At 47.9% G+C, this 25,911-nt stretch overlaps 1 protein-coding gene across 1 annotated transcript in view; it reads left to right on the top strand.

Annotated features, from left to right (window-relative positions):
* The first annotated feature begins 430 nt into the window (after window positions 1-430).
* Window positions 431-25,911, top strand: part of SH3RF3 (SH3 domain containing ring finger 3) — a 250,616-nt gene continuing 225,135 nt past the window's right edge. Inside the window, exon 1 of the mRNA XM_029999202.2 lies at window positions 431-923. Coding sequence (XP_029855062.1) covers window positions 507-923 — 417 coding nt within the window. The 5' untranslated portion in view covers window positions 431-506. The remainder of the gene's footprint in view (window positions 924-25,911) is intronic.

Raw genomic sequence — 25,911 nt, 5'->3', positions numbered from 1 at the left:
CGCGGGCGCCCCCCCGGGGCTCCCCGTCGCTCCCCGCCCCGCGCGGAGGCGCGGCGGGCGGCTCGCCGGGCCGCGCCGGGCGGCGGAGGTGGGGGGGGGGGGAGGCGCGGGCAGGCAGCTGCCCTCCTCCCGTACCGTACCGTACCGTACCGTTCCGTTCCGTTCCGCGCCGCTGGCATCGCCGCTTCGCCGCACGGCGGTGGGCAGCGCCGCCCGGCAACCCCCGAGGTCGCCGGGGGCAGCCCCGCCGCCGCCTCCTCCTCCTCCTCCTCCTCCTCCTCCTCCCCCCCACCGCGCACCCCCGCCGCCCCGATGGCCGCCCCGCCGCCGGCCCGCCGCCGGCCGCGGCGGCCCTAGGGGCGTCGGGGCCCTGCGCTGCCCCGCGGAGGGGAGGCGGAGGAGGCGGCGGCGGCGGCGGGGCGGGGGCGGAGGCGGAGGCGAGGGGGCGGCGGAGCGGCGGCGGAACGGCGGCGGAGCGGGAGCCGGCGGCGGCGGCGGCGGCGGCGATGGACGAGTCGTCGCTGCTGGACCTGCTGGAGTGCTCCGTGTGCCTGGAGCGGTTGGACACCACGGCTAAGGTGCTGCCGTGCCAGCACACCTTCTGCCGCCGCTGCCTGGAGAGCATCGTCAGCTCCCGCCACGAGCTGCGCTGCCCCGAGTGCCGCATCCTGGTGGGCTGCGGCGTGGACGAGCTGCCCGCCAACATCCTCCTCGTCCGCCTCCTGGACGGTATCCGACAACGGCCCCGAACCGCCGGGGGCGCCAGCGGCAGCCCCGGCTCCGGGGTCCCCGCGTACCCCCAGCCCTCCGCCGCCGCCGCCGCCGCCGCCCCCCCTTCAAGCGCCGTCGCCGCCGCCGCCGCCTCAGCCGCCGCCAGCCTGCGGGAGCTGGCGGCCGCCAGCCGCAGCGCCCTGCTGGGAAAGGTGGGTGCCGGGCCCCGGGGGGGGGAGAGGGTGGTTGGGGTTGGGTGGTCGTTTGTGGACGGTCCCCGGCGGGTTGCCGGCGGGACGTCCCGCGGGGCGGTGGGGGCCGTTTCCCCGCGCTTGAGGTTGCCCCCCCCCCCCCCCATAGACCTCGATGTAAAGATGGGAGGCTCGGTGTCCTCAAAACGCTCCGAGGGGGGCCACGGGTGGCGGGAGGGACCGGGACACCCCGGTTTGGGGGAGGGGGGGGGGGGCTCGTACCGGCTGCCGCACCGACGGGCCCCGGGGCAGCCCCCGCTGCGGCAGGGCTGGAGGTGGTTGCCGGAGTTTAGAACGGCGAAGTGCCTCGGGAGCGTTTTTATTCGGTCCGTCGGCCTCTGGCCAAGGTGTCCGTCAGGTGCAAGGCAGGAGCTGGCTCCCGCGTTCGCGTTGCCCGTGGGGATGAGTGTCCCGGGGGGGTCCGGTACCCGGTACCTCCACTCAGCCCCCAGGGTTCCCCTCCGCTCCGGGTACCGGCACCCGGACTCCTCCCGGCAGCCGGAGTTGAGCGGGGTTGGAAGCTGAAGTTTTTCCCCTCCCGAGGGAAGGGAGTTTCATTTTTCTGTACGAGGTGCGTGATTTATTGAAGGAGAGTACTGCGACGTCGGCATTTGTTTATTTTAAAGCTGCGCTCGAGCGCTGCCCGGTCTTGTTCCCTTTAAAATCCACGGCGAGGGTTTCGTTGACTCGGAGGGGGCAAGAGCGGTTCCTCCCGGTGTTCTGTCTTGCTGTTAATTCGATACGATAAAATTTACTATAGGACCTCTTTAGGAGACTTTGGAACGGAGACGCTCTGAAGACTGTGAACTTCATCTTATTTCTAATGTCATATAGATAGCGGATATATTTAACTGTCTTTGATCTTTCCTGAAATCTGCTTGAGCTGTAGTTTAGTGTACAGGCTTTTGATTTGGAAAGGTCAATGCAGAGATTCCTTGTGAAGTTGTATTGCTATAGTAAATGTTTCAATTAATTCATTTCCTATTTTTTTTCTGAGAAAAATGAATAGACCTGTAGCAGCATTTTGAAGTTTTGCCTACAGGAAATGATGGCAAATGCCATACATTGTTCCATAAAATTCAGTTTTGGAGTCTGAAGTGAAATAGCCTTGGCAGTATTTCTGGAAGGGTAGGTCCTTTATTGCTGGGCTGTAGACCGTGGTGATCTTCAGGTATTTGATAATGGTTTGTCAAATTTAAAGAAGAAAAAAAGGCAGTGGGATTCTGCCCTCTGCTTTTTTTGCTTGTTTGTTTTTTCAACTAAACTTAGGGTTGCGGCTTTGCCACAGCAGACAGCTCCTGTCATCTTGGGTTTCAGCGTTACAAAACGGGGAGTTTGCATTCAGTAGGTAGTTTAAAACACGGTATCCTCCCGGTCGGGTTTGACGTCCAGAGAGGAGTCTCTTACAGGAGGTAGGGTCTGCGTGGAAGGCTTGTTGCACCTGCGGGGTTCGTGTTGCGGAGGCAGGCTCTCGCACCCTGGCCAAGCTTTTGTGACCAGCCGGCAAGAAGACAATCTCTGGTTTTCTTATCTTTAAATCTTAGTCAAGCTAGGACGTTACAGGGGGGCGTGTGCGTGTAAGGAAATGCTTGGCGGGGAAAGTTACTCAAGAGTAATTTTAAACCTTAATGCAAATTTTTAGAGAAGTTGAATTTTCATTATTTTACCGTAAATTGGCAGATTTTTAAGGAGTTACTTCCCTAGCCATTATTGCGGGTATCGTATAGTAAATGAAAACACATCGCGTTCTATCGTTTTCTGACTTTGATTGAATAGGATTTCGGTGAGCACCTTCAGTTCTGTGGTCTGTTTCTGCGTGGGTTGGTACCCACCTGAATTTGATTGAAAGCAAAGTTACACATGACCTGAGAATCACCTTTTGGCTTTTGTGGTTAACACCTGCAATTTTGTTCCCCTTGCTGGGGCTAATGGGTGATTCTGGGGCACTGGGTCTGCTGGGGCAGAGTGGGTCTGTGAAGCTGTTTGCTTGGCCTTTTGACTGACCGCACAATTTTATCCGGAAAATCAATGCAATGTGCTTGATCCTTACAAGGTTCATTACAGTGAAAGAAAGTCTGAACTAATCTGCTTTTAAAAAAAGCAGCAGGGGAGAATAATCCTCCTTGGAGCTGCTGATACAGCTGATTGCTGAGCTATCCTGGAGACAAGAGTACAGCACCTCTCCCTGTACTAAACAATAGATGGTACAAACCTGCCTAGAATTAGGCTTTTTGAGGCTGATACTGAAGAGCAGAATTGCATCCCTTTTGGTCTTACGTTGGTCTTGGACAGCTTAGCCCCCTTGGAGAGAGCTGAAGTGATTCTTTATGATATGTACTTTTTTTTTTTAATTTCAGAAATTGGTGTAGATTTGCTGCCTGGGGCTTAAATGCAAATTACACTATTTTACTAATTACTACCTTTCATTTTAGGTAATGTGGTATATAAAATGGGACATGCCATTATGGGCTTTTTTGGTTAGGAAGGAAAATGCTAATTGTGAAATGTAATGGCAGAGAGCCAAGGTCACTTCTATCAGACTTCAGACTTGCCCAGATCCTCGGGCCGATATGTTTGAACCACACCAGGGATCTGTTTCTCTGAGAGTTTTAATTAACCTTAGAAGACAGAGCAGGGCCAGCTTCCGTGTTGCTATTACGCCTGTGTTTTGCTTCTACACCTTAGACTTTGGGGAAGTCCTTTCTGCGTAGATGGTATTTTCTAAAATCAACGAATGTTGTTTATCGCTTTGGCAAAACTCGGGGGGTTTTGTGTATCTTTATCCGGTCTTTGGTCCTTCTTTTCCCATAGTTTATTGCAGACTTGGTCTATCCAGAGTGCTGAAACCCCGTGCGAGAGGGGCTGCGCTGGGGATGAACTGGCACTGGGGCTGCTCCGAAAGGTGTCCAGGACCATTTTTCAGAAACGCTTCCGAAGTACTGTAGGTGTCTTAAGATACGTGGTATACATCTTGAGTATGAGAGATCGGGAAGTGGTGTTTACCTACTAATACATGCTTGAAAAATATGTGGGATTCTATCGATACAGAGCGGTATGTGACCTTTGCTAAGCCAGTTAGTCTCCCAATGCCTCTGTTTCAGCCTGTAAAAAAAACGATAGTCTGTTTCTAAATGGTAAAGCATATTTTGGGGTGTTCACATGAAAGATGCTATGGAAATGCAGAGCATGGTATTAGACTTCATAAAAGGGTCCGACTGCTGAAAGAGCACACTGGAAGAATGAGGGTAAGGAAATCCAGCAACTGTTAGAGTGGCCCCCCCGGGGGATAAAGCAGGAGGCAAAGAGTGGTTTATAATGGTAGGCACATTACACACAAGGTTATAATTTATTGGCTCCTCTGTTTCCATTACCACTGTCAAACCGCCCGGGGAATTCAGGTTCTGTCAAAGGAAATGGCTCTCTTAGATTGTTGAGGCATTATGGTAAATCTGCCTTCTTTACTGAGCGTGGGGTTTGGGGTTTTTTTTAACAATTATTGCAGTGTATCACTTAGAATTTTTTCAGGAGTTCTCAAGATCTAACAGCCAGCTGAACGCATGCAAGTCTTCAGTAATTTCCTCCCAAACCAGGCATCTCCCACTCCAGGTGCGGGGCTCATTGCTTGCTCGCTTGCAATACAAACCGAGAACAACATTTGCATGAAAAAGAAACAACCTAGAAAAACAAAACATGTCTCTCGTTTTTCCCAGAAGAGAGAAGGTGGCCGAAGTGACGGATCGGCGTGTGGTGTGTTACCGGAGGGGGGTATAGGGAACGGCAGAGTAAGATGTGCGCGTAAGGAAAATGATGTGTCAGCGTGCTTGAGTGAAGTGACGGATGGGCTGTGCTCCCATGAGTTGCACTGGATGCTTCTCCCACGTATCAGCTTTGCAGAGCTATTTCACCGTTTCAGGTGGAAGGCTGCCTTTTGCTAGCCCAGGGGAAAGGTTACTACCCTTGGCTTCACCCGAGTTTTGCAAGCAGAGGGAGCAGCGCTAATTTGCTATCTAGGCTTTTCAGTTGCTCCGTTTGGAGAAATTTTCCAAAACAGACATTGACTCATTATTTTTTATGACAGTCCTGCCTCGTCCTACACTGCTTACAGCGGATTGAACGTGGAGTAGACCTTGCAGTAATTTTCCACTGCTGCATTTCCTTCTTGTATACATTTTCTATCAGGTGAAGTTCCCACCCTGGGCCACGCAAGAGGAAGCGGATGGAGTCTCGTGTTTATATGCATTTATATCCGCTACAAGCAGCAGCGGGCTGTGTAGGGGACACACTTCGTCCTGGGCAGAGGAGACTCTTCAGCTTGGCCTTTTAATGATCAGATTCGCACAGATGGGAGTGCCGCCCTTGTCAGCAGCGCACAGTGTGCACAGGCCCACGGACTTACCTTACTTTTGTTCTTTCTCTCTGATTTATTTGCTTCTGATACTGTAGTTTGGCTGGCCAGTGCCTGAACTTTGTCGTAAAGCCATCCAGATAGGACTGATATTCCACATGTCAAAGTCTCTGATCTTGAGGATTTTTTCTTTTGTCTGGCAGATGGCTAAAAAACGTGTCTCAGCGCAGGAGATTAACAATCATACCAAAGGGTATTGCGAAAAATATAGCCAGGAGTATTTAAAATCCCAGCAATTAAAGCTGTCCTCACAGAAGTGAGCGAGCATAGGAGAGGGGATCGCTGAGGGGCTGAGTCAGAAAAATTCATCATTCGCTGAGCTCTTAAGCTTTTCAGAAACCCCTCCATTTGCAGGTGTCATCTTCATGTCCGTTATGTTTTCCAGAAACGGAGTATTTTTACCCATCTTTGGATGATGCTGTTAACTTTTACTTGCGAGCTAGAAAAATGCACGATGGGCCTGATGTGACCCAAGGGTGCCAGTGTTGACAGGGGACTTTTCCTTCTGGATGGGGATGGCCAGCAGTGGCTCAGAAACACCTAGAAGAGTCGTGGGGCCGTGGAGAGGACTTTGTGCCACTAGCCCCAGACCCTCGCTATTAGTTTGTGTCAGTGTGGCATGCCTCTGCGGGACTCCTCTCGCTGTCAAATGTGAATGCTAAGTTTAATCCCTGCACGTCATCCCTCTGAATGATTCATGACGAACGCCGGTTAACGCTTAGCATATGACAGCGTTCGGTGTTCGGTAGCTGGTTACTCAAAGAGAGATGGATAGACTTGCTCGACTCAGCCCTAAGATCCCGTGCACGTTTTAATTCCGGCAGCCTTTGCCTCCCTCCCCTAAATCTCTGCTGTTCGGGGAGAGGGCACTGCCGTGGTTTTGAGGCTGAGAAGGCAGAGGGAGCGTGGTTCTGTGCAGAACGCGGCCGTTGACCTCCCGCGAGCTGCATCAACTTTCTGAGCTTCACATTTCCCGGCCGAAAACCTGCCCCAGTAGCACTCGCCCACCCCCCCCGCGCTTCACGCTCTTCAGAGGGAAGCTGCCCTACAAACGCAGAGTTATTACTCGAGGGGCCGGGATTTGGGGAGATTAAAAAGCGCCGGCGGTATACGCTGGAAGCTACGACGGTTATTTTCTGCTGTTGAAGGGGGTTTGGCAGAGATGCCGCGCTTTGTTTTGCGGGGAGCGTCGGCGCAGGGATGCGGCGATGAGCGCCGTGTACGGGCTGTAAGAGGACGCTGTATTCCTTGTTTCTAATCTTATCCGATCGTGTTCGGGCAGACTCCGGGTGCTGGCTGGGTGCCCAACGGGTCAGACCGGCTGAAGGCGCTGGCTGTTAATGCCGGGTGCCGGTACCTGCGGGTCAGGGGGAGGCTACGCCGGCTCTTCCCAGACAAAGCTGTGTCCCTGTGGTCGATAAGCTGCCGCATAAAATGCTACAACAATATTTTATTTATGCCGCGGAGGATTTTATGCTCTGGGAAGGTCTTTTCTTCTAGTCTGGAGTTATTTTTGTTCGCTGTCTCATAATTTTAGCTTAATATCCCGTTACGGTTTCAACTTGGAAAGTCTGTCCGGGTACTTTGCGCTGTTTTGCACTGTTGTATATAGAATGTCGCCTCTAATTTCACTATTCTGTTCAGCATTCCATGCTGTCTCTGTTAAGAAGCACTGCCTAAATTTCAGACGAAAAACATAATTCCCTCTTGCACTTCGGTAACCCACCTGTAATACCCATAACTATGGGATGCCACTTTCTTTTGAAGTCATAGATCACTCTTTCTTAGAAGCCTTTCCTTAAGCTTCAGACGGCCGGTTATAACTAATACTTCACTCTGATTAATGTCTTTAAGCATTGCAACATTGTAATTGCTGACCTCTGCTGCACTGGATTCTTTCAGTTTTCAGGGACTTGGTGGCTTGTGCAGACCAAAACTGTTGGGGATGCACATGGTTTCGGCTTTCCAGCACGCACTCATCACATATCGAGCTGAATTTTTGCAAGCGTTTTCAATGCGGTCTTGTTAAAATCTGATATTTTACAACAGGTTTTCCCAATCTGGGGTAAGCTGTCATGGGAAGAACCCGAGATTAGTTCTAATAGGACATGAGAGCCTGGACAAAGATAAACTACGGGATTTGAGAAAGCCGCATGACCTTGGCCTTGCCCCAGCTCCCACAGCAGCTGTGCTTCTGCAGCTGGGGAGGGAGCACGGGGGAAACGCAGTGCCAGCTGAAAGCTACCTATTTATCCTTAGTCTTGCACCAAACCAAACCGCTCCTGATTACAGAAGCCTTTTGCATGGAGCAGACTGGTACTTTGGCTGGAAAGTTACTGGCCTGACCATTATGCAAAAAAGAAAGTAAAAAAAAAAAAAAAAAGAAAGAGTGAAAAAAAAAAAAATTGAGAAAAATTTCTTTCTAGTGCATCATGCAGATGGGCCTGGGAACGGGTTCTCCCCATTTACCAGCCCCAGATCCTCTTTCTTCTGCCAGTTCGGATTCCTGTGACAGCTTGAGCCGTGCCTTTTCCTGACAGTTCAGGGTGGCGGGGGGGTTGCTGATGTGCTAGTTTTACTTGCTTGGCTCCGTTACCGTCTTCCTCAGCAGTAATGTTAAACTCGTTACCTTCTCTTTGCGGAAAGTTTTGCTTATGTTGCTAGAGCATTGCTGAAAAACCTTTAAAATTGTTTGAATAGCTTTAAAAAAAACCCCATAGCCTGTGCCCAATAATTTAATCTAATTGCCTTTGCATGTAATTTGAACGTTTTTATTCGGTTAGAAAGAACAAACATTAATTTAACGATACGTGTACATGAGATGCCTCTCAGTTCAGGGGAAGGCCAGAAGGAGGGAATATTACTTTTGGTATTAAAAAGACATTTTGTTTTCAGAAGTAGAGAGAAAAATGTAAAACATCTGGAATTGAGAGCACTTTCTGCCCAGTCTTTTAAGCATAACTTCCATCGGCTCCACAGAGCTTGCTGCCCACTGGTGGCTCTTAGCCGGGGTCACCTGTGAGCTCAGGCGATGGGCACCCTAATATCTGCCCAAAGTTGCTGCTGGGACTGCGCCCCGTGTCCGCCCCTCTTTTGGGGGTCACCGGGAAGGCTGGGTGCCTGGCACCAGGCTCGCTCCTCTGCATCTGCGGGCCAGCTATTGAGGGGTTAAAGAGCGAAAACCGCGCTCGGGTTTGTCTCCTCACCGGTTTCTGGCACTTTCAAAGCCATGGGTTGGCCCCTGCCGAAGTTTGGCTGCTTGTCCCGTGGGAGCGGTTGGGATTTTTGGTGCGACCGGTCTGTTGGCGTGCGGTTGACCCGAGGGCAGAGGTTTCTGAAGGACGCACGTCCTCGTGAGCGCCGTAAAGCTGGTTCTGCAGCGGGTCTCTCTCTTGTCCCGTTTTGGAAACTGGAAGGCTTAGCGGTCTGGTTTGCAGCGCCGGGTGCCAGAAGAGGGAAGGCTGCGGGATTCGCTAATTAAAAAAAGAGCGAGATGGGACTGTTTTCTTTCACCATGGTGATCGCATAACATAACATGACTCGGGGATGCTGAGGAATTTTCGTCTGCTCTCGAAGGCGACGGGACAAAGGTGCAAAGCCCTTTCCTGCTCTGCGGCATTCAGCCACGTTTTGTTTTGAAGATACCTTAAGGATTTGTGTTAGTGAGGAATTTGTCCCTCGTGTTGGCTGTCCGCTGGAATATGATTTATCAGACAAGTGAAACTAATGCTGTATATGGTTAAGGAGTGCCTTTCCGTGCACAAAAATGGTATTTATGGGAAGAGGTTGCTTCTTAGTCGATGCTTAGAGTGTCTTTCCACTGCTACAGCAACAGGCATGAGAATCTGATTATTCGGGCAAGTTAGCATTAATTTTTTTTCCAAGTTTTTTTAAAAATCTGATCCAAACCAATATGAATTGGCTGTTGCTAATTTTGGAATGGTCTGCTTGCATGAGATAACAAATCCCAGTTTTAGTTTAAAGAGAAAATGTTTTAACAGGAGGCTGGCAAGATTGTTATCAAAATGCTAATGATCATTTCTCCTACAGTCTCAGATATTTTCAGAGGGAGGACTAGAATAGACACATCATCTGAATAATATTGATTTTAATATGTATTACTGTCTCATTAAGCTGTTAAAGTCTTTCCCCTTCTGGACAAAGGTTCGTTAATTGCTGCAGTTGATGTATCATTAAAGTGGGTTTAGGTGCAAGATGGGTGGAGGGAAAGAGAGCTCTAAAATGTTGATTGTGCAGTTGTGGATGGACTAGGGGTAAAGATATCGCCGTCCTAACCAAACGGAGGGGACGCTGCTCTGTTGGTGTGCTGCCTCCTGATTGCCTTCCGAGAGACAGCCAAGAAGTCAGCCAAATACAGGCACTATCATATTTACTTTACTAAATGATCATTTCAGTAAACATTATTGAACATGTTTATTTGCGGATTAATTTCAGGCTAATTCTAATCAAAAACCCCTCTGTGAGTTACTATAAAAAGACATGATTTTATGAATTTACTTCTTAATTTCTAATTTCATTTTGAAAGAGCTTTTAGCAGGCTGCCTTTTTATTGGCTGCCTTCTTACATGTTTTGAAATGCTTTTATTGCAGCTTGTATCAGGTTTGCTATATTGTCATCCCTATAAGCAAATCAATACGTTTTCATTTCCAATAATAGTAATAATTTATGAATTTTTAATTATTTTAATGCAGTAAAGTGGAAGGAAGATTTTGTTTTGATTGATTGTGTTTTGATTGACTTCCATTAACATTTATTTATCTGTAAATAAGACACACGCACACACAAATACATGTATGTATGTGTAATACATAAACGTCCCTGGATGTATCGTTTTTTGACAGAAAAGCCCGCTCCGTGCGTTCTCCTTGAGCCCCTGTCCAATTCGGTAAATCGCGCAGCGTTGTCACCCCGTGCTAGGCACGGGTGCGCGTTGTGTCACGGCGCAGTGGCCGGTCCTGCGGCACCTCGGGACGCGTGCCCGCGGCGACCCGCCGCGACGGAGCGTGCCCGCTCGAGGGATGAGAGGTGCGCGCGTGCACAGCCTCCTCTCACACCCCAAAAATACGGATCTGTGCGCTTGTCGTGCGAGGGAGGAGGGATGTCCGGCAAGGGGAGTAGGAGGTGGCTGGAGGGAAGGCGGGGGAGCGGGTACCAGCCTGCTGCGAGGATGCTGAGCCTCGTCGCGACGGGCTGCTCTGGTCCTCGCCGCCGAGGCTCCTTGCGATTTTGTGCTAAAACGCCACGAGATAAGAGGCAGAAAAAGCACAGGCTTTCCTGGCAGAAGCGTGAGCTGCCGCACGTCGAGCGGGCGGGATTCGTCAGCGCCGGGGCTGGTGCTCCTGGCCGGCTCTACGCGGGCGCCGACGGCTTCGTGTTCAGTCCGGAGCATCTTGCGTTTCAGCCAAGAGTTTTCGTGTGAAGAGCCTCGTTCTTTCGCATACTTCCTTTCTAAAACAAATCATGAAAAAGCCCTTGGAGAATACAGTCATACATACACGTCATAAAAGGCAGTAAAATAATAGCTGACAGCCATGAGATGAATTTTTTTTTTTTTTTTTTGCTTATTCTCTTCTGCTGTGTAGGTGATCATGGTGTTACATCATAGTGGAAAACGTCCGATCATTTATATTTCACGATCATGCAGCAATGTAAAATCCGAACCAATCATACTTTTTAAATAATGAAAAATCAGTAAATTATTTTCTGAAAAATACAGTACTTTTTATCTATATTACAGAAAGGAAAATTTATTTTTTCCTAGCTTGAGTTTTATCTGTTCTTTTGATAAATACAGGACTTCCTTTTATAAGCAGTCAGTCCTGCTTTTATCTGAGTATATATTTCCATGGTGGTCGTTACTGTTAAAAATAATTTAGCACGCTAAAGAAGGGGCTGTGTAGGTTTCAGCATGTGTAATAATATTGTTCAGCCGGGGAGAGGCCGTTTTGTGCTTATTAACAAACAAAAACTCAACACCCAGGGTTGAATGGCCATCTCCCACTCATCCCAGACCTCGAAAACAAGGAAGCAAGTAGCTAAGGGGAAGGTCGGTGTCTTCCTCCTTTTGTCTCGCTGGCAGCACGGTACAAGAGATGCAGAGGTGTACAGAGCCACAGGGCTTTTGCTTTCCAGTTTCTCTGCTTCTAATGTTTGTTTCATATTAATTTTATACTGCCAAAATCACTGTTGCTAAGAATTGCTTTCGCCTATTCTTTTTTTTTTTTTTAAATGTGAGATACAGCATTGAATTTGCTGCCTTCTGCAGCGTGTAGAGCTGAGAAGATGAGCCCTGTCTGCCCCCAAAAGGGAGCGGGAAATGGGTTTGGTGCATCAGGTCGCCGCGGTCCTCTGGGGGTCTCGGGGCAGTTTGTAATGCTCTTTAATGCATCTCCTCTCCCAAATGTTTCGCCCTCCTTTCCGAAGTTACTAAAAATAGGAAGCCCAGAAGCGAACTGCTTTGTTAGTAGCGATAACAGAAGATCCAGGAAAGGATCTATGTCATCGTCCCCTTCCTGCAGCGCTCCGTCGCCGGTCGAAGACATCGCGCAGGCAGGAGCGGGCAGGACCAGCCCGACCAGGGGGTGGGCTGTGGCTCTCCTGTCCCTCTTCCCGCTCCACACTCATCCTCGCTCTTCAGCAGGTCAGGGCACCTGCCGGTGTCCGGAGTGGAGGCACAGGCATGGGCGGTCATTGGTTAACCTCCCAAATGAACGTGTTCTTTCTAGCCCATGTTGCAGAACCCGGCTTTCAGGCTGGGCGTCGTCGCTCTTTTTGGTTTGGAGGGCGCAGAGAGGGACCCAGAAGATGTGCTCCGTCCATGTGGATGGTGAAATGCTTCACGAGTCGTCATCGCGGTGATGCTAGCGGTCAGCGACCCTGGGAGAGGGGTGAGCTCAGCGATGGCTAATGACGGGATGGCTGTACCGTGTGTAGTCATACTGAAAGGCAGCACGAGGCCGTGGAGAAGATGGGAGAGGATCATTTTGGATGTTTGGTTTCCTGTGGGAGTAGGGCTCGTGCGGTAGCTTAATCTTAAAAATATGAGGGGAGCGTTTAGGGAGAATTTGCCCTGACAGCGTTGTAGGTTGGCATTCGAGCATAGTCAATAATAAGACTAATAAGAGTTGGAGAGCACGTTGAACTCTCTTTTTTGAGTCTCCGAGCTCGGGAACCTCTGCCACACCAGGGACACGAGCATCTTCCTCGTTGCTACAGCTGAAATGGAGTCAGTGGGCTTGTGCCGTGGCAGATTTGTCATCGACTTAAAACTCCCTAGACTTACCCTGCTTTGATCGCTCTCCACGTAGGCCACCGCCTGCTTAGACAGCAGCGGCAGTGGCAGCTGTCTCCTGCCCATGAACACGGGAGGAGGATTCAGCGTGCACCGAGGTGACAATAAAAGAGGCACAGTCCAGGGCAGGAGGGGGGATGTTCCCAATGGGTGATGTTTTTCAACTCTTTGTAGTTCTTCGTTTTTCATCAAATGAGGCTTAAAAATTCCAGGAGTTATTCCAGTTACTCCAGCCTCTTTAATGTGTTTTGGCTTTTTGTTATTTTAGTTAGATTTTATACAAAGTAGAAGTTTAAATTCCCTCAGCGATACCACTCCTGTAGTGCTGGGTAGTTTCTGCACTAGGATGCTGCCCTGCCAAAGGGGCCCTTTCCTGTTTAATTTGATCACTTGAGAACGAATTCCTCTGGTTATGAAAATCGTGGTGAAAGCAGGGTTTTTTTAGGATCTTGGATGTAGGAGAAACGTATTTTATTTAATCCTCTCCATAGCTATCAGAAGGAAACTTTTTGTTGGTACAGGGTTGGGGTGAAAAGAGTCTGAGCTCACATTTAAAATGAGAGATCGCGGGAGACTGGATAGAGTTGAGGTTCCTCAGCTGCTCTGGTGCTTTTGATGAACATGTGCTTCCTTGACGAGTCAACTCATGACTCAAGGTTTCGGATAGTGATGCCAACTCCCTAAATCAGTGAGTCCTTTGCAGTGCCGGTGAAGTAAGTAGAAGCCGAACACAGAGCAAAGACTGTGGTCAGCCTGAAGTTGTCTCATGAGTGCATAAACCCAGAGCGATTGGCAGCGAGCAGGTAGAGACCAGACTGAATCTCAGGCAAGATGGTAAAGGGTACTTTGAGTTTTTTGTTGGGTTCCCCCCCCCCCCCCCCCCCCCCGAAGAGTTTCCTTGGCTGATGAAGCGCGTTAATAAATAAATGCCTCTGTAGCAGTATTTCACTTTTTGAAGTCATGTAGCTGCAGACCCAAGAAAGTAATCGTATGGGGAGATCCTGACCATCATAGTGTTCAGTATCCTAGCTGTTTAGTAGGTTTGTCTGAATGAATTTCAAATAAACACCGTTTTGTTTTTTGCAGCTTTTTTTCACTAATTAATGAAGGAAAGTGAGTAATCTGCTACTTGGCAGTGCTGCTAGGCACGTGGTAAGAAAGCAGAAGTCTCTCTCTGGTAGAAAGGATGAATTGATTTCTTTTTTTACTTCCATCTCCTCTTCCCCTTCAGCCCCTGTAGCTCCAAGAGACTGCACATTTCAAAGCTAAGAGTGAAAGAGCTGTGATGCCCAAGCTGTTCCCAGGGGCATGCGAGAGCCTCGGGGGCCTCTTTAGGACTGTGACTCAGTTTTGGTGGGAGGTGTGAGAAATCACTACCGTGGTGAGTAGCAGTGTTGTAGCACCTCAGCAGAGCTGTTTTTGAGAGTGTTGCTGGAAGGGAATAGTCTCCTTCCTAGGAAGAAAACCTCGAGGAACGTCATTCAAATAGCTTTGCTTCATTGACCTGGTGCAAATATTATTCAGGATAATGGTTTGCACTGATGGGGTTGCTGTATTACTTCCCTTTAGGTCTGTCAGGTGTTACTATTTTCTGCCCTGCCTGCCGTGCATAGATTTGCCTTTTCCCTCTTATTTCACGTATTTACTTTCTTTGCACAGACAAGAAGCCAAAGGAAACAATTTTGCCAGAAATAAAGGTCTCGCGCGGAGGCCGCGTCCCCGCCGCCGCGCTCCCCGTGGCTTTGGGGTTTTGCTGGTTTCTCCCTCGGGGCCTGAGGGGACGCGCTGTGTTTCCAGTCGATGGGAGGTGGCAGCTCAGCAAACCTCCACGGCCCGCTCTGTGCCCCTGCGAGGTCCCGTGCCACCGGCGTCCCTTGCCGCTCGCAGCCACCCGGGCAGCGGGTGACCCCGGGACATTGTCCCTGTGCCCCGTCACCGTCACCCCTCGGCCCCAGGACCCCCCCCCCCAGGGGCTGGCAGAGCGTTTCGGAGCACCCCCAGGCGCTCGCTACCCATTCTGCACCTGAGCAGAGGTGGGCCGAATTAACGGTCAGTGTCTAAATGGAGACCGGTAACGTGTGGTGTTCCTCAGGGGTCTGTACTGGGACCAGTACTGGTCAATATCTTCATCAATGACATAGTGGGATCAAGCGCACCCTCAGCAAGTTTGCAGGTGACACCAAGCCGAGTGGTGCTGTGGACACGTCCGAGGGACGGGATGCCATCCAGAGGGACCTGGGTAAGCTCGAGAAGTGGTCCCATGTGAACCTCATGAGGTTCAGCAAGGCCAAGTGCAAGGTCCTGCACATGGGTCGGGGCAACCTCCAGTATCAACATAGAGTGGGGAACAAATGGATTGAGAGCAGCCCCGCGGAGAAGGACTTGGGGGTACCGGTGGATGAAAAGCTGGACTTGAGCCGGCAACGTGTGCTCGCAGCCCAGAAAGCCAACCGTACCCTGGGCTGCATCGCAAGCAGCGTGGCCAGCAGGTCGAGGGAGGGGATTCTGCCCCTCTGCTCCGCTCTGGTGAGACCCCACCTGCAGTTCTGCGTCCAGCTCTGGGGTCCTCAGCACAGGACAGACATGGACCTGTTGGAGCGGGTCCAGAGGAGGGACACTAAAATGATCAGAGGGCTGGAACACCTCTCCTGTGAAGACAGGCTGAGAGGGTTGGGGTTGTTCAGCCTGGAGAAGAGAAGGCTCCGGGAAGACCTGATTGCAGCCTTTTAGTACCTAAAGGGGGCTTATAAGAAAGATAGAGATCTTTTTACCACAGCTGATAGTGATCAGATGATGGGTGACAGTTTTAAACTAAAAGAGGGTAGATTCAGATGAGATATTAGGAAGAAGTTCTTCCCTGTGAGGGTGGTGAGACACTGGCACAGGTTGCCCAGAGAAGCTGTGGCTGCCCCATCCCTGGAAGTGTTCGAGGCCAGGTTGGATGGGGCTTGGAGCAACCTGGTCTGGTGGAAGGTGTCCCTGCCCATGGCAGGGGGGTTGGAACTAGGTGGTCTTTGAAGGTCCCTTCCAACCCAAACCGTTCTGTGATTCTGTGACTCTACGACCAGAGAATGGGCACCGAAAATAGGATGTGGCAGACACGGCTACAGACAGTGAAAACTAAATATTGTAAAATGCATATTTATGTGTTTTGGGAGGTTACAGTAGTTCAGATCTCTACTGTTGATTCCTTAAATGTCTTGATGCAGTGAAGATGCTATAAGGAAAATTGCATTTTCGTGCTGAAGGGTTTCTTTGGGTATAATGCTTCCAAATTGAATACAGAATTGAATAAATATGGAGTCATTCTCTTCTCTTTATTCCATCGCAGCTTCGCTCGAGGAATTCTTTTGATTCGCAGAAAGGTTTATAGTGGAAAAATTGTTTGACATCCATAGCAACTATAGTCTCATCTTTAATGGATTGTTTAAATTTTGCAATAGGGATAGTCTGTTCCTGAACAATAATAGTAAATTCTTGACCTTATGTTACAGTTTCCAGTTCTTCAGTAGATAGAGGTATCTTTAGTTAATGTTTCTCAACTCCACAGAATGCTTTACATAAAATAGTAAATATCAGTGCTCCCTTTGTAGATGAGAAGTTAAAGCACGTCCAAAGTGACCCCCTACCAGCAGGGCAGCGCCAGGGAGCGATCGCACGCCTCCAGACTCGAGCACCGTGCTGATGTGGCACTTGATGCGCTCAAGCTCTTGTCATCATCCTCGTGTTTGGAAGGAGCGCGACAGACATTTCACACCAGATTTTGTTCTGGTTAAAGAGCTTTGACGAGTTTCACCTCCTTTACTGTGTGCTACAGCTCCATTTGGCCTATATCCAAGTTTAGCTACTTTAGTTACTGAAATGGTTTTCCTGTTCTACTTCCTAGTATTAAATTGCTGTAAAACTAACTGGAAAACTAGTATTATGTACCCTGTTTCTTTCTTTTGTCTTCACATTCTGGGTCTTTTTTGTTTGCATGTGTTTATTTTTCCTTTGCTTATTTTCTCTTTTATTGCATCTATGAAGCTTTTGTTCTCAATTTTCATGTCAGCTCACATATGTGAGAAGCCAAATAAAATATTTCACGTTTCTGTTTCAAGTTAAAAACCAGTTTTTATGCTGAACAATAATTGTATTACAAGGAAGCCTGATGTGCCCTCAGTGCCATTACAATATGTTGAATAAAAGGTAATTTAATGGAAATGGCGGAGTATTTGAAAGTTCGCTGCATGAAAATTGGATTTTTGCCTTTTATTATTTACATTGCACCTTATTCATATTTAAGGCCACAGGGATTATCATGCTCCTTAATGGCTTTATTTAATAAAGACTTTGCATTTCACAGTATAGGATCTAGCACGGGCTTCAATCCGTTATCAGGATTTCAATTAACTAGCTTTAGCTTAGGTTGCCCCGTAAATCCTATAAATATAGCTAAATAATTAATTTGCTTTCACTGGATGGTAGTGGCTACTTTTAAGTACAGCTGCTATATACATAGCTGCTAAATGGTACAACTGTGCTTATAACTTGCTTTTATTAGTAGTATTTTTAAAGCTGACGTGTGTCTATTAAGGTGACTGGCTGGACCAGGACCGGTCTCCCAAGGTAAAAGACTTCGTAGAGGAGCTGTAGTTATGGCTGAGGACCATTGCAGCTGGGATGCAAGCGCACCTTGAATTTTGGGAGGAGAGGTGAGGGACAGGTGGATGTCACGGATCAACGTATCCCCTAATTGGGCTGAAGGACTTTGCATTTTTTGATGGTGGTTATGTATATTGTGATCCAAGGGCTGGACGTAGCTGATTCCAGGGTGGAGGAGTGGTGATAAATACAGGAGGCTGGATGGACTCCTGTTGCTCTTACTTTTGGGTCTTCCCTTCACCTATGCAGAATCACGCACCCGTGGTAACCTCGAGGTCAAGGTTTTCTTTTGGAGTGACATTTAAATCTTCTCGCTAAGTGGGCGAAACAAATAATGATGTTAACAATTTTTGCTGCACCCTATTGGGTATTGAGAGAGACTGAGACTTGATTTTAAGCGAGCCTGATAAGCAGTCAGGCTAGAACAGGTGCGCCTCAAAAATACAGAGATAGGGCCTAGTATTTTCTGTATTTCCTCGTGTAAATTCTCTCCCCTATGCACCAAAATATTGATACCCTGAAATAAGGAACCAGCCCCGCGCCAAGCTGTGGGGTCGGAACAAATAACGAATGGGTGCTCGTTCAGCGGGAACCACGCGGTGTGAACACGCAGCCAGCCCAGACCCCCGCTAAAAACGCCACCCCTGCCCCAAAACAGAACAAAAATCAGTACGGGCGAGCTGCAGGCAGCGGCGCAGGCATGCCAGCCCCTCGGCAGCTCGGGTGAATGTGCTCAGCCGTTCACCCAGGAGCAGCAGGACGGCATACAACTTGGCAGCTGCGGAAAAGCGGTGTTGATCCGAGAGTCCCGGTCTTTTCCAAGTTATTCTTGCTGGCTCGCATCCCAAGGAGGGAAGATCTGAGACTTTCAGGGACCCACAAAGACCAGGACGCCAGTCAAATTTAAAATGCTTGAGTTGCAATACTTAGAGCTTTAAAAATATTTTTCACCTATCAGCGCATGATTAACTGAGTGTATGAACTCAAAGGGAAACATAATATTTATTAAACATCATTCACTTAGTCATTTTGGCATTTGATTTGCAAAGATTATGCATTTTTCCCAGGAGTTACATTAATAATTTCAGCATGATAACTTTAATTTTAAAAAGGGCTTTTCTTTGCTAAAGGGAGGGTTATCCGTGCATGTGTACAAGGAAAACTTTAATTAAAATTTCTCTTCTCCATTGTTTCAGGAGTTTAAAATGCACTTTCTCCCCCGTGAGACAGAAAGACTGCTTATATTTACAGGACTCAAAGGGTAATGTGTGAAAATGAACACATTCAAGGTTGTATTACTGAGAGCTCCATCGTGTTGGCGAAGGAAAAAGATGAAGCACAGCCTTAATTTACTTCTCTTGCTAAATAGTACTTTGTTCTGTATTGTTAGAAGAAATCACTCCGTATCTGGAGAAGATGGAAAACATGGAAATCATGATACTGCCTCTGCTGACCTTAATATAATTTTTTTTTTTTAACCATTTCTCCCCTGGCCCTCATGGAAGGCTTGAAAGACAAACCACTCTGTTTTTCTGAGGAAGGTCTGAAGACTTGAAATGTGATCCTCCTTTTTGGTGCCTACTGTAGCAGATAAAATATGGGGGAGTTCTCCTTATGTTTGTCTAATATGGGAAACCGATGCTCTTGGATACATCTGCCATGGGAAAATGGGACATGTTTAGTAAGTTCACCAAATATTAACCATTTGGTACATTTAATTTATCCACGGTATAGATTATTGCCAGTGTTAGAGAATTGATGAATAAACTGGGGAAAAAAAAGGCAAGATATGAGTTTGTGTCAAAGCTCTATTTCCTGTAGGCTCCTACAAGTTTCCCTGAAAACTTGTTTCTATGAATTTGAATGGAAAAGGAGAAACCCTAAAAAAAATCCATTTCTTTCCTCTAACAGATGTTGTTGTTTATAGAACAGTTTTAGGAAAAATAAAACTTTGCTGTAAATCAGTACTTGTCCAGAGTAAACTCCACCCATGGAGTACCCAGTCCTTCAGAGAACCCAGAAGAAGGGACACCAAGGTAGTTTCTCTCCTTGAAACCTATGATTAAGGATGCTGTAATCATTTCGTGGGAGATGTTCGCTTGTGCCTGCACCGCCCTCTCCTGTTGAAATCCTCCCAGAAAAGTCAGGAGGGAATAAATCCGTATGCTGCTGCAGCTTTCTCAGGTTTCCTTTGGTGGTGCTCTTGATGGGGTTGTCACCTATCCCTCTGAAAGGGTTAGGATTTACCAGCCAGAAGTTCTGTGCTGTAACCTTTAAATATCATGTACATCAGTAATACAGGTCCAAGGGAGCCACATCATTGGAAACTGCTCATCTGCTAACCACCATCTGGTAAAGAACTACTGTAACAAGAAGGAAAGCAAATGAGGAAGAATATAAATGTTTTGATTCAAGAGTTGTATTTTCCTTTGAAGATTGATAGCAAGTGGTCAGTCTGTTAAGAAGGAAATGCTGCTCTCACTTCAGCTCACTGCCTCAGAGTGAAACCTTTGTTTTGTTATTTTATTTCAATACAAAACATTGCTATTTTAACCTTAAAAATAACAGACATTACTACTAGGAAATTGTTTGTCTGCTAAGACAAACAAATTCATCTGTAGCTAATATGACCGGTCTATTGCTCCTTCTCTACAAGGCACGCAAATCTCTCTCTTGGCTGTTTGTGATCAATCTGGTTTTCTAATATTTGCCAGTGGAAAGGCCCTGGCTCATTTCTTTCTTCTGAATCATATTTTGATTGTCTCATTTCCTACTGAAGTGATTAAAGCCGAGCTGGGCATACACAGACTGTAACTTCTACGCATAGCTTTGCTAAGCTGCAATGTATATTATTAAAATTTCTAAAATTATCTTCTACTAGGAGCTTATTTAATGCACTAAAGCCTTCTAAACGAGTTAAGAATAAGTGATAGGGTCATCCACGTTCAATAGTTCCTATCGGGTGCGTTTGTCTGAAGGATCAGAAGGAGGAGGTGACGTGCCTTGGGTTTTCAGCCCAGCCAGGTTGTGTGCCAGGGGACCAGGACTCCTGGGGCATTGAGGAACACGTGCGCTCGGTAGGATGGAAACAGCCAAAAGGGTCCTTAGTCAGGACCTGGAGAGAAGTACTGGAAAAAGCGCTAGAAAAGCGGCTGGCCTGCCTCCCGGGCTGCGTAGGAGGATCTGGGTCTGAATACGAAGAGTGTGTCCCTGTACATTACTGGTAGATCACAGAATGGCAGACTGGTCGAGGTTGGCAGGCACCTCTGGAGGACGTCTGGTCCAAGCCCCCTGCTCCAGCAGGGCCACCGGTTGCCCGGGACCATGAACAGGGATGCTGAACAACACAGGAGTGCAACAGAGGCCGTGGCAGGTCGTGGCGGTGAAGACAGTGGCTTCAGAAGTAAGCAGTCCTTAAAACCGTAGACCCGTTGCTCTTGCATGTTAGGAGTTGTAGCCCTCTTTGTCAATCTTTAAAGGATGTTTTTCGCTAGTTTCTTGATTGAGCGTGCTTTTTAATGTTCCTATCTGTGCTGCCGGCAGCTGGAAGGTGAGCTGGAAAGTGCAACCGTCACTCCAGCCACTTAGCTGTGAGAGCCTTTCTTCTCCTTCAGACTTTGGAAATTGTCACCTGTCCTGAAAATTTATAGCTTGTCTTTGCTTTGGGGCTACTGTGAGTTAATCTGAAGTATTTATAGCTATTATAGTTGTTTGACAAACAGGTTCAGCCAAATAAGAGACCTCAGCAGAGCAGAGTAATAGCGGGGAGCCCTTTGTTTAACTTGGCAAGGCTCGTCACAAGCCATCAAAGAAAACAGTCACTTTGTCAGTAGTATTGAATGGATGAATATGATAAACAAAGAGGTCATGAAGCCTTACAGCCTAGTTTCCCTCGGAAACAGAAGTAAGAAGGGCTTGCCAAACAGCTTTAGGACTCGAATATAGGTGTTTTATGTATTCACAGCATATGGGGTTCATAACTATTGTTCCCTTCGGTATTGGTGAGTTTTCCTAAAATGCTGGAAGGAAACAGGTCTTGAAGGAGCCCAGAAGTGACACGCAGCCCATCTGTTTTGCTGAACTGTTTCTCTAAATTAAATCCATTGCTTCCCAAGTAGAGTTGATAATAGGATGTTGAAAACAGAGTATTTCCGAAGCAATTTTGAAAGCAGTTCCCAGCAGCCTATTACAGATGCAGGTATTCTGATGATAATTCCCCGTTCCCAAGTGAGGTACTCACTTAAGGCCCCAATTCAGCAGAGGCTTTAAATGTATACTTGTGTTAATCTCCGTTACAGCAGTTTTGCCTGTGGTTAACTATAGCAGCGTGTTCTCAATTAAACATGTGTCTGATGTGTCCTCTGCAGAAATAAAGGGCTGACTTGAGGTTAGAGATAATTTTCTCTTGAGTAGCTACTGAACTCTGTTCAGGCTGTACCTGTCTGCATCTATTTAGCACGAGGCAACGCGGGCCGCTGCGGGTTGCGTCCTCCTATCAGGAATTGTTTAAGGACGTGGCTGAAGTCTTCCATGTGCCTAATTCATAAGGGAGGAGGTGAAGGAGTTGGGAGAAAGCAGGACTCTAAAATGTCATTTCAGGGTTACTGCTCTTTGTCAGCTATTGCAGGGAGGATGAGCATTACAAGTGTCACAGGTGTCTTTAATTATATATGGCCTACTTCCTGAAATATTCATAAGAAATGCAGATAGGAAGTGAAAGTTCTGGTTGAAAGGTATAAAGGTTATTCTTAAATATCAACAAGGTGATGTCCCCTACCAGGTTCTCCATCTAGCAAAATGACTGGGTTGCTGCATTTACAGAAAAAAAAAAAAAGGTCAAAGCTGTTCTTTCACCCATGCGTCGTCTTTGCCTTGGTAAACCATCCCACAATAACGATTGCTGTAGATGTGTCTTAAAGTCCTAAGTGCTGCAGGTGTGAAAAAATCCTGGCTCCTGATGAGCAGCCCGGGAGTGGAGACAGTGATTTATAGGACAACGTAAGCGTTGCAGAATTCAGAAGCAACAATACTCTTCAGTTTTAGGTTTGATGAGTCCTGTGAGCCCTGCAGGACTGGTAAGTCCCGTAAAGCACATGGTTAGCAAATTGTGTGAATTCCAGTAAAAACAGAGGAACTGGTTTTAGCACTGTGTTTTTTACTGCCTGCGCTTACGTTAGGATTGCGTTAGAAATAGGAACACTAACCTTTTACAGCTGGCAACAGGTGGAGGATAATGAACAGAAGGATTGTGCTGGATGTGCAGGGGAAAGGCAAGACACAGAGGATGGGACTTAAAGGGTCTGCTGTTTTAATAACAGAATTCACGTGGGTGCAGCCCAGCAGTAACCCTCCACGGGCAGTCATCATTCATTTCCACACGCTTGAGGCTGTCACCGGCTCGGCGTGCGTCCTGATCCCAGCCCTTTCCGTGCCGCTGTCACGCGGGGGCGGTGAAAGGGGGGGAAGGCTGGCTTTACCTTGGTGAACCGCGCACCTGCAGCATCATCCTCGTCCCCCCATCTCTGGGGAGTACCTTTCACTGAATTCTGTTTCTCGTCTCCTGTGCAAGCAGGGAAAAACCTCTCCACGGTGCAAGCCCGCGCCGGACACCAGCCCTTCAGACCTGCCAGCATTTGCTCGAGCCGGTGCCGCCGCGTCCCCTGCCCGCTCTGCAGGTTGCTAACGCGTCTCTCCCTGAGACGGGCTAAACTATACGTGACCCTGCGGTCCTTCCTCCCTCTCTGCCCAGTTTCGGCGTTCACTGTGGGTGCCCTTGCTCACAGACACATTTAGCTGCAGTCATGCATGCCTCTTGGCCTCCTCGTATGGTATTCCGAGCCAAGTCGTGGTCATTTTTAGGAAAAGGTCCCAAACTTAAGCCTTGCTTTAACCAGATGACTTACTTGGAAATTTGCTTGCAGGATGCTCGGTGTGTAGTAATCCTACCTAGCCGTTGCTGCTTGTGCCTTGGTGCACGTGGTGCGTTGGATGGTCTCACGGACTGCGCCTTCCTCGGGGGTGACCTGGGGCCTCCTGCTAATTTACGTGACCCTCTTCTTGCTCTTAAAAGTCGGGTAAGGCAGTAGAGCGCTCTTGCCCTATGTTTCCCAATGCTGTATACATAAATGGGACCCTGTGGTCATTGCCTTCAGCCTCCTCTTATGGGAGATGACTGTGCAAAAAAAAAAAAAAAGGTCATTCTGGCAAGCTCCACAAACCATCTGCCTCCCCATGGCCTGATACAGCAGAGGCTACAAGCCACTTACCAGCATTTTCTTTATAAATGTAAGACCAAAACTCCAGATAACAGAAAGAGCAGGAAGGGCCCTGCTAGTGTTTGTAGAACCCTAGGATAGCATGGAAAAATGTCGGTACAGTATACGCAGATATCCAGGAAAGCCCGTCTCCCAGCTGGGAACCCATCTGACGTGAGCACGGGAACAGAGAATGTCAGCCCGACACAAAGCGAGGGGTTTTAGTGTCCGGGTGTGCTGTCCTGCACCCTGCCCAGCACCATCCCTCCAGCTGTGGGAATCTGGACGCTGCAAAACCCATGTTTTAAAATTGCCACGCAAGCTGGCATTTTGTGAGGTGCCTCCTCCCATGACTTCGAAGAGCGGCCGGTTCCCAGCAAGCCTTGGCACGTGACTGGGCAAATTGCTGCCTTCTTACCCTTTTGCAGCCCTTGGAGTTGTGTTTGAGGTCAAATTGCTTTACCAGACCCACACCCACACCCATTTTAGGTAGGTCTTTGCTGGCATGAAGAGCTGCAGAAGTTGCCTGAGGAGAAGAGCTACCCTGAACGCGGGTTATGCCGAGCTCCGTGGGGCATAAACGCTTGGTTGCAGCTCTTAATTAAAAACTGAACGGTGATGGGCCACGAGGGGGTTTTACTAGGCTCCTTGGGATTTTTTTTTTTTTTTTTTTTATAATAAGGACAATGGGAAATCGTTGCTGGTAGTCTGCATCAACAAAGTCTGGAGCTGATGAGAGGGACAGGCTGTTAGATCTCGAGTTTGTCCTTGATCACAGCAGTGCCCCAGGTGTCCGATAATGGAGAAGTCAACATACTAGGCGGTGTTTGACCAGCAAAACGTGAAAGAATGCTGCTGGCTTCTCCCAAATATCACTCCCCTGCCTGCTCTGTGTGGCTCTGAATATGTATGTATATATATATAGGGCCAATATAGTTAAAATGTTGCAAAATGTGTGAACTTTGTGCCTTATCAGGAAAGTTGAACCTGAAGTCTGGCTGTTTCATTTGTATGGGGACATGCAGGAGGAAGGAGGCTGACTTTATTTTCAGGTGACAGGACTGCTCTGCTGCTGCTGGCCCTGCTTAGTTTGACAAGGGGCAGGGGTTTTTGGTTTTGTGACCACAGCTGTGCTTCGTAGACCAGTTGGGATGAGTTGTGGAGCCAGAAAAGATTTTGATCTTTTTACGTGCTGGTTCGGTGATGTGTGTGTAGCGTTTATGTTCTTAAGTAAATCTCTCTTATGAAAAGCAAGCTTTAAAGGAAAAGAAAGTCTCTCTGTTCATAGCCCCAGACCCGACAGCGCTTTGGGTTTTGTTATTATTTATATGCAGGCACCATTCTCTGTAAGAGATCCCAGTTTCTGTCTCGCTCTCACACCTGGCGATGCATTGCTGTCAGGAGTCTGCAGGATATGTGTGCTTTACAAAATTAAGTGATGCATATTGAGCTCTAAGATAAAAGCATCACGTTTTATATTGTATATGTGCCAACTGAGGGCAAATCATTAAAAAGAAGGAAGGAAGAAAAAATTACACCAGAGCTGAAGAATTTTTATACTGGATTGTTTCATAGTAAAATGTAGTACAGCGAGTGTGCCGAATTTACCTCTTCTTGTTGACTGCCTTTGCAGAACTGTATCTGAATCATTTCCTGTTAGTGAATAAAATCAAGAGGTTTTCAGGGTTGTTTAGTCTGGGCAACTGGGAGTTGGTGTAGCTAATGTGTTCCAGAAGGTTAACCACTGTGAACTCTCTTGTCTGAGCCATTTCCCCTTTTCGGGTGGTTTTCTACCCGTACAGTTGCCTTTCAGGTAGCAAGTTATCAGCTGTCTCGCACGTAATGTGAAAGAGATCAATCTGTGGCAATATGAAATCTCGAAAACATGTATTGCATGTCTCTGCTGTAGCTGGGAAGGGGGTAAAGGAGAGTGACTCTTCCACAGCAATGATTTTTTTCTCCCAGAATAAAGACATTCGTATTTTATGTGCAGTAGTTTTTGAAAACCTCATTTTGTATTCACATAAAATCGTGTTAACAGGCAGGGTCTTTATCTGTAATTCACATCTTTAGGGGAAAGGTGTTTCCTCCGGGGCATTTTAATGGAAATTTTTATTTACAGATAGAATCCAAAAACCACTAGGAATTTTAGGTGATGCTGACAACAGGGAGTAATTAATGCAGACTCCTTCTGACCCGCACGGTGCTATTGCTGTGGCAAACTGGGCGCAGGCAGCGTGGCTTTACACTACGGAGCCATCTGGAACGGGCGATTACACGGTTTGCAATTAGCTCCTGGTGTCAAGATCCTCAGGTCAGAGGGTTTCTTCAAC

This window comes from Aquila chrysaetos, chromosome 23, assembly GCF_900496995.4.
Source record: "Aquila chrysaetos chrysaetos chromosome 23, bAquChr1.4, whole genome shotgun sequence".
In the NCBI taxonomy this organism is placed as follows: domain Eukaryota; kingdom Metazoa; phylum Chordata; class Aves; order Accipitriformes; family Accipitridae; genus Aquila; species Aquila chrysaetos.
This window is presented reverse-complemented; position numbering and strand designations above follow the sequence as displayed.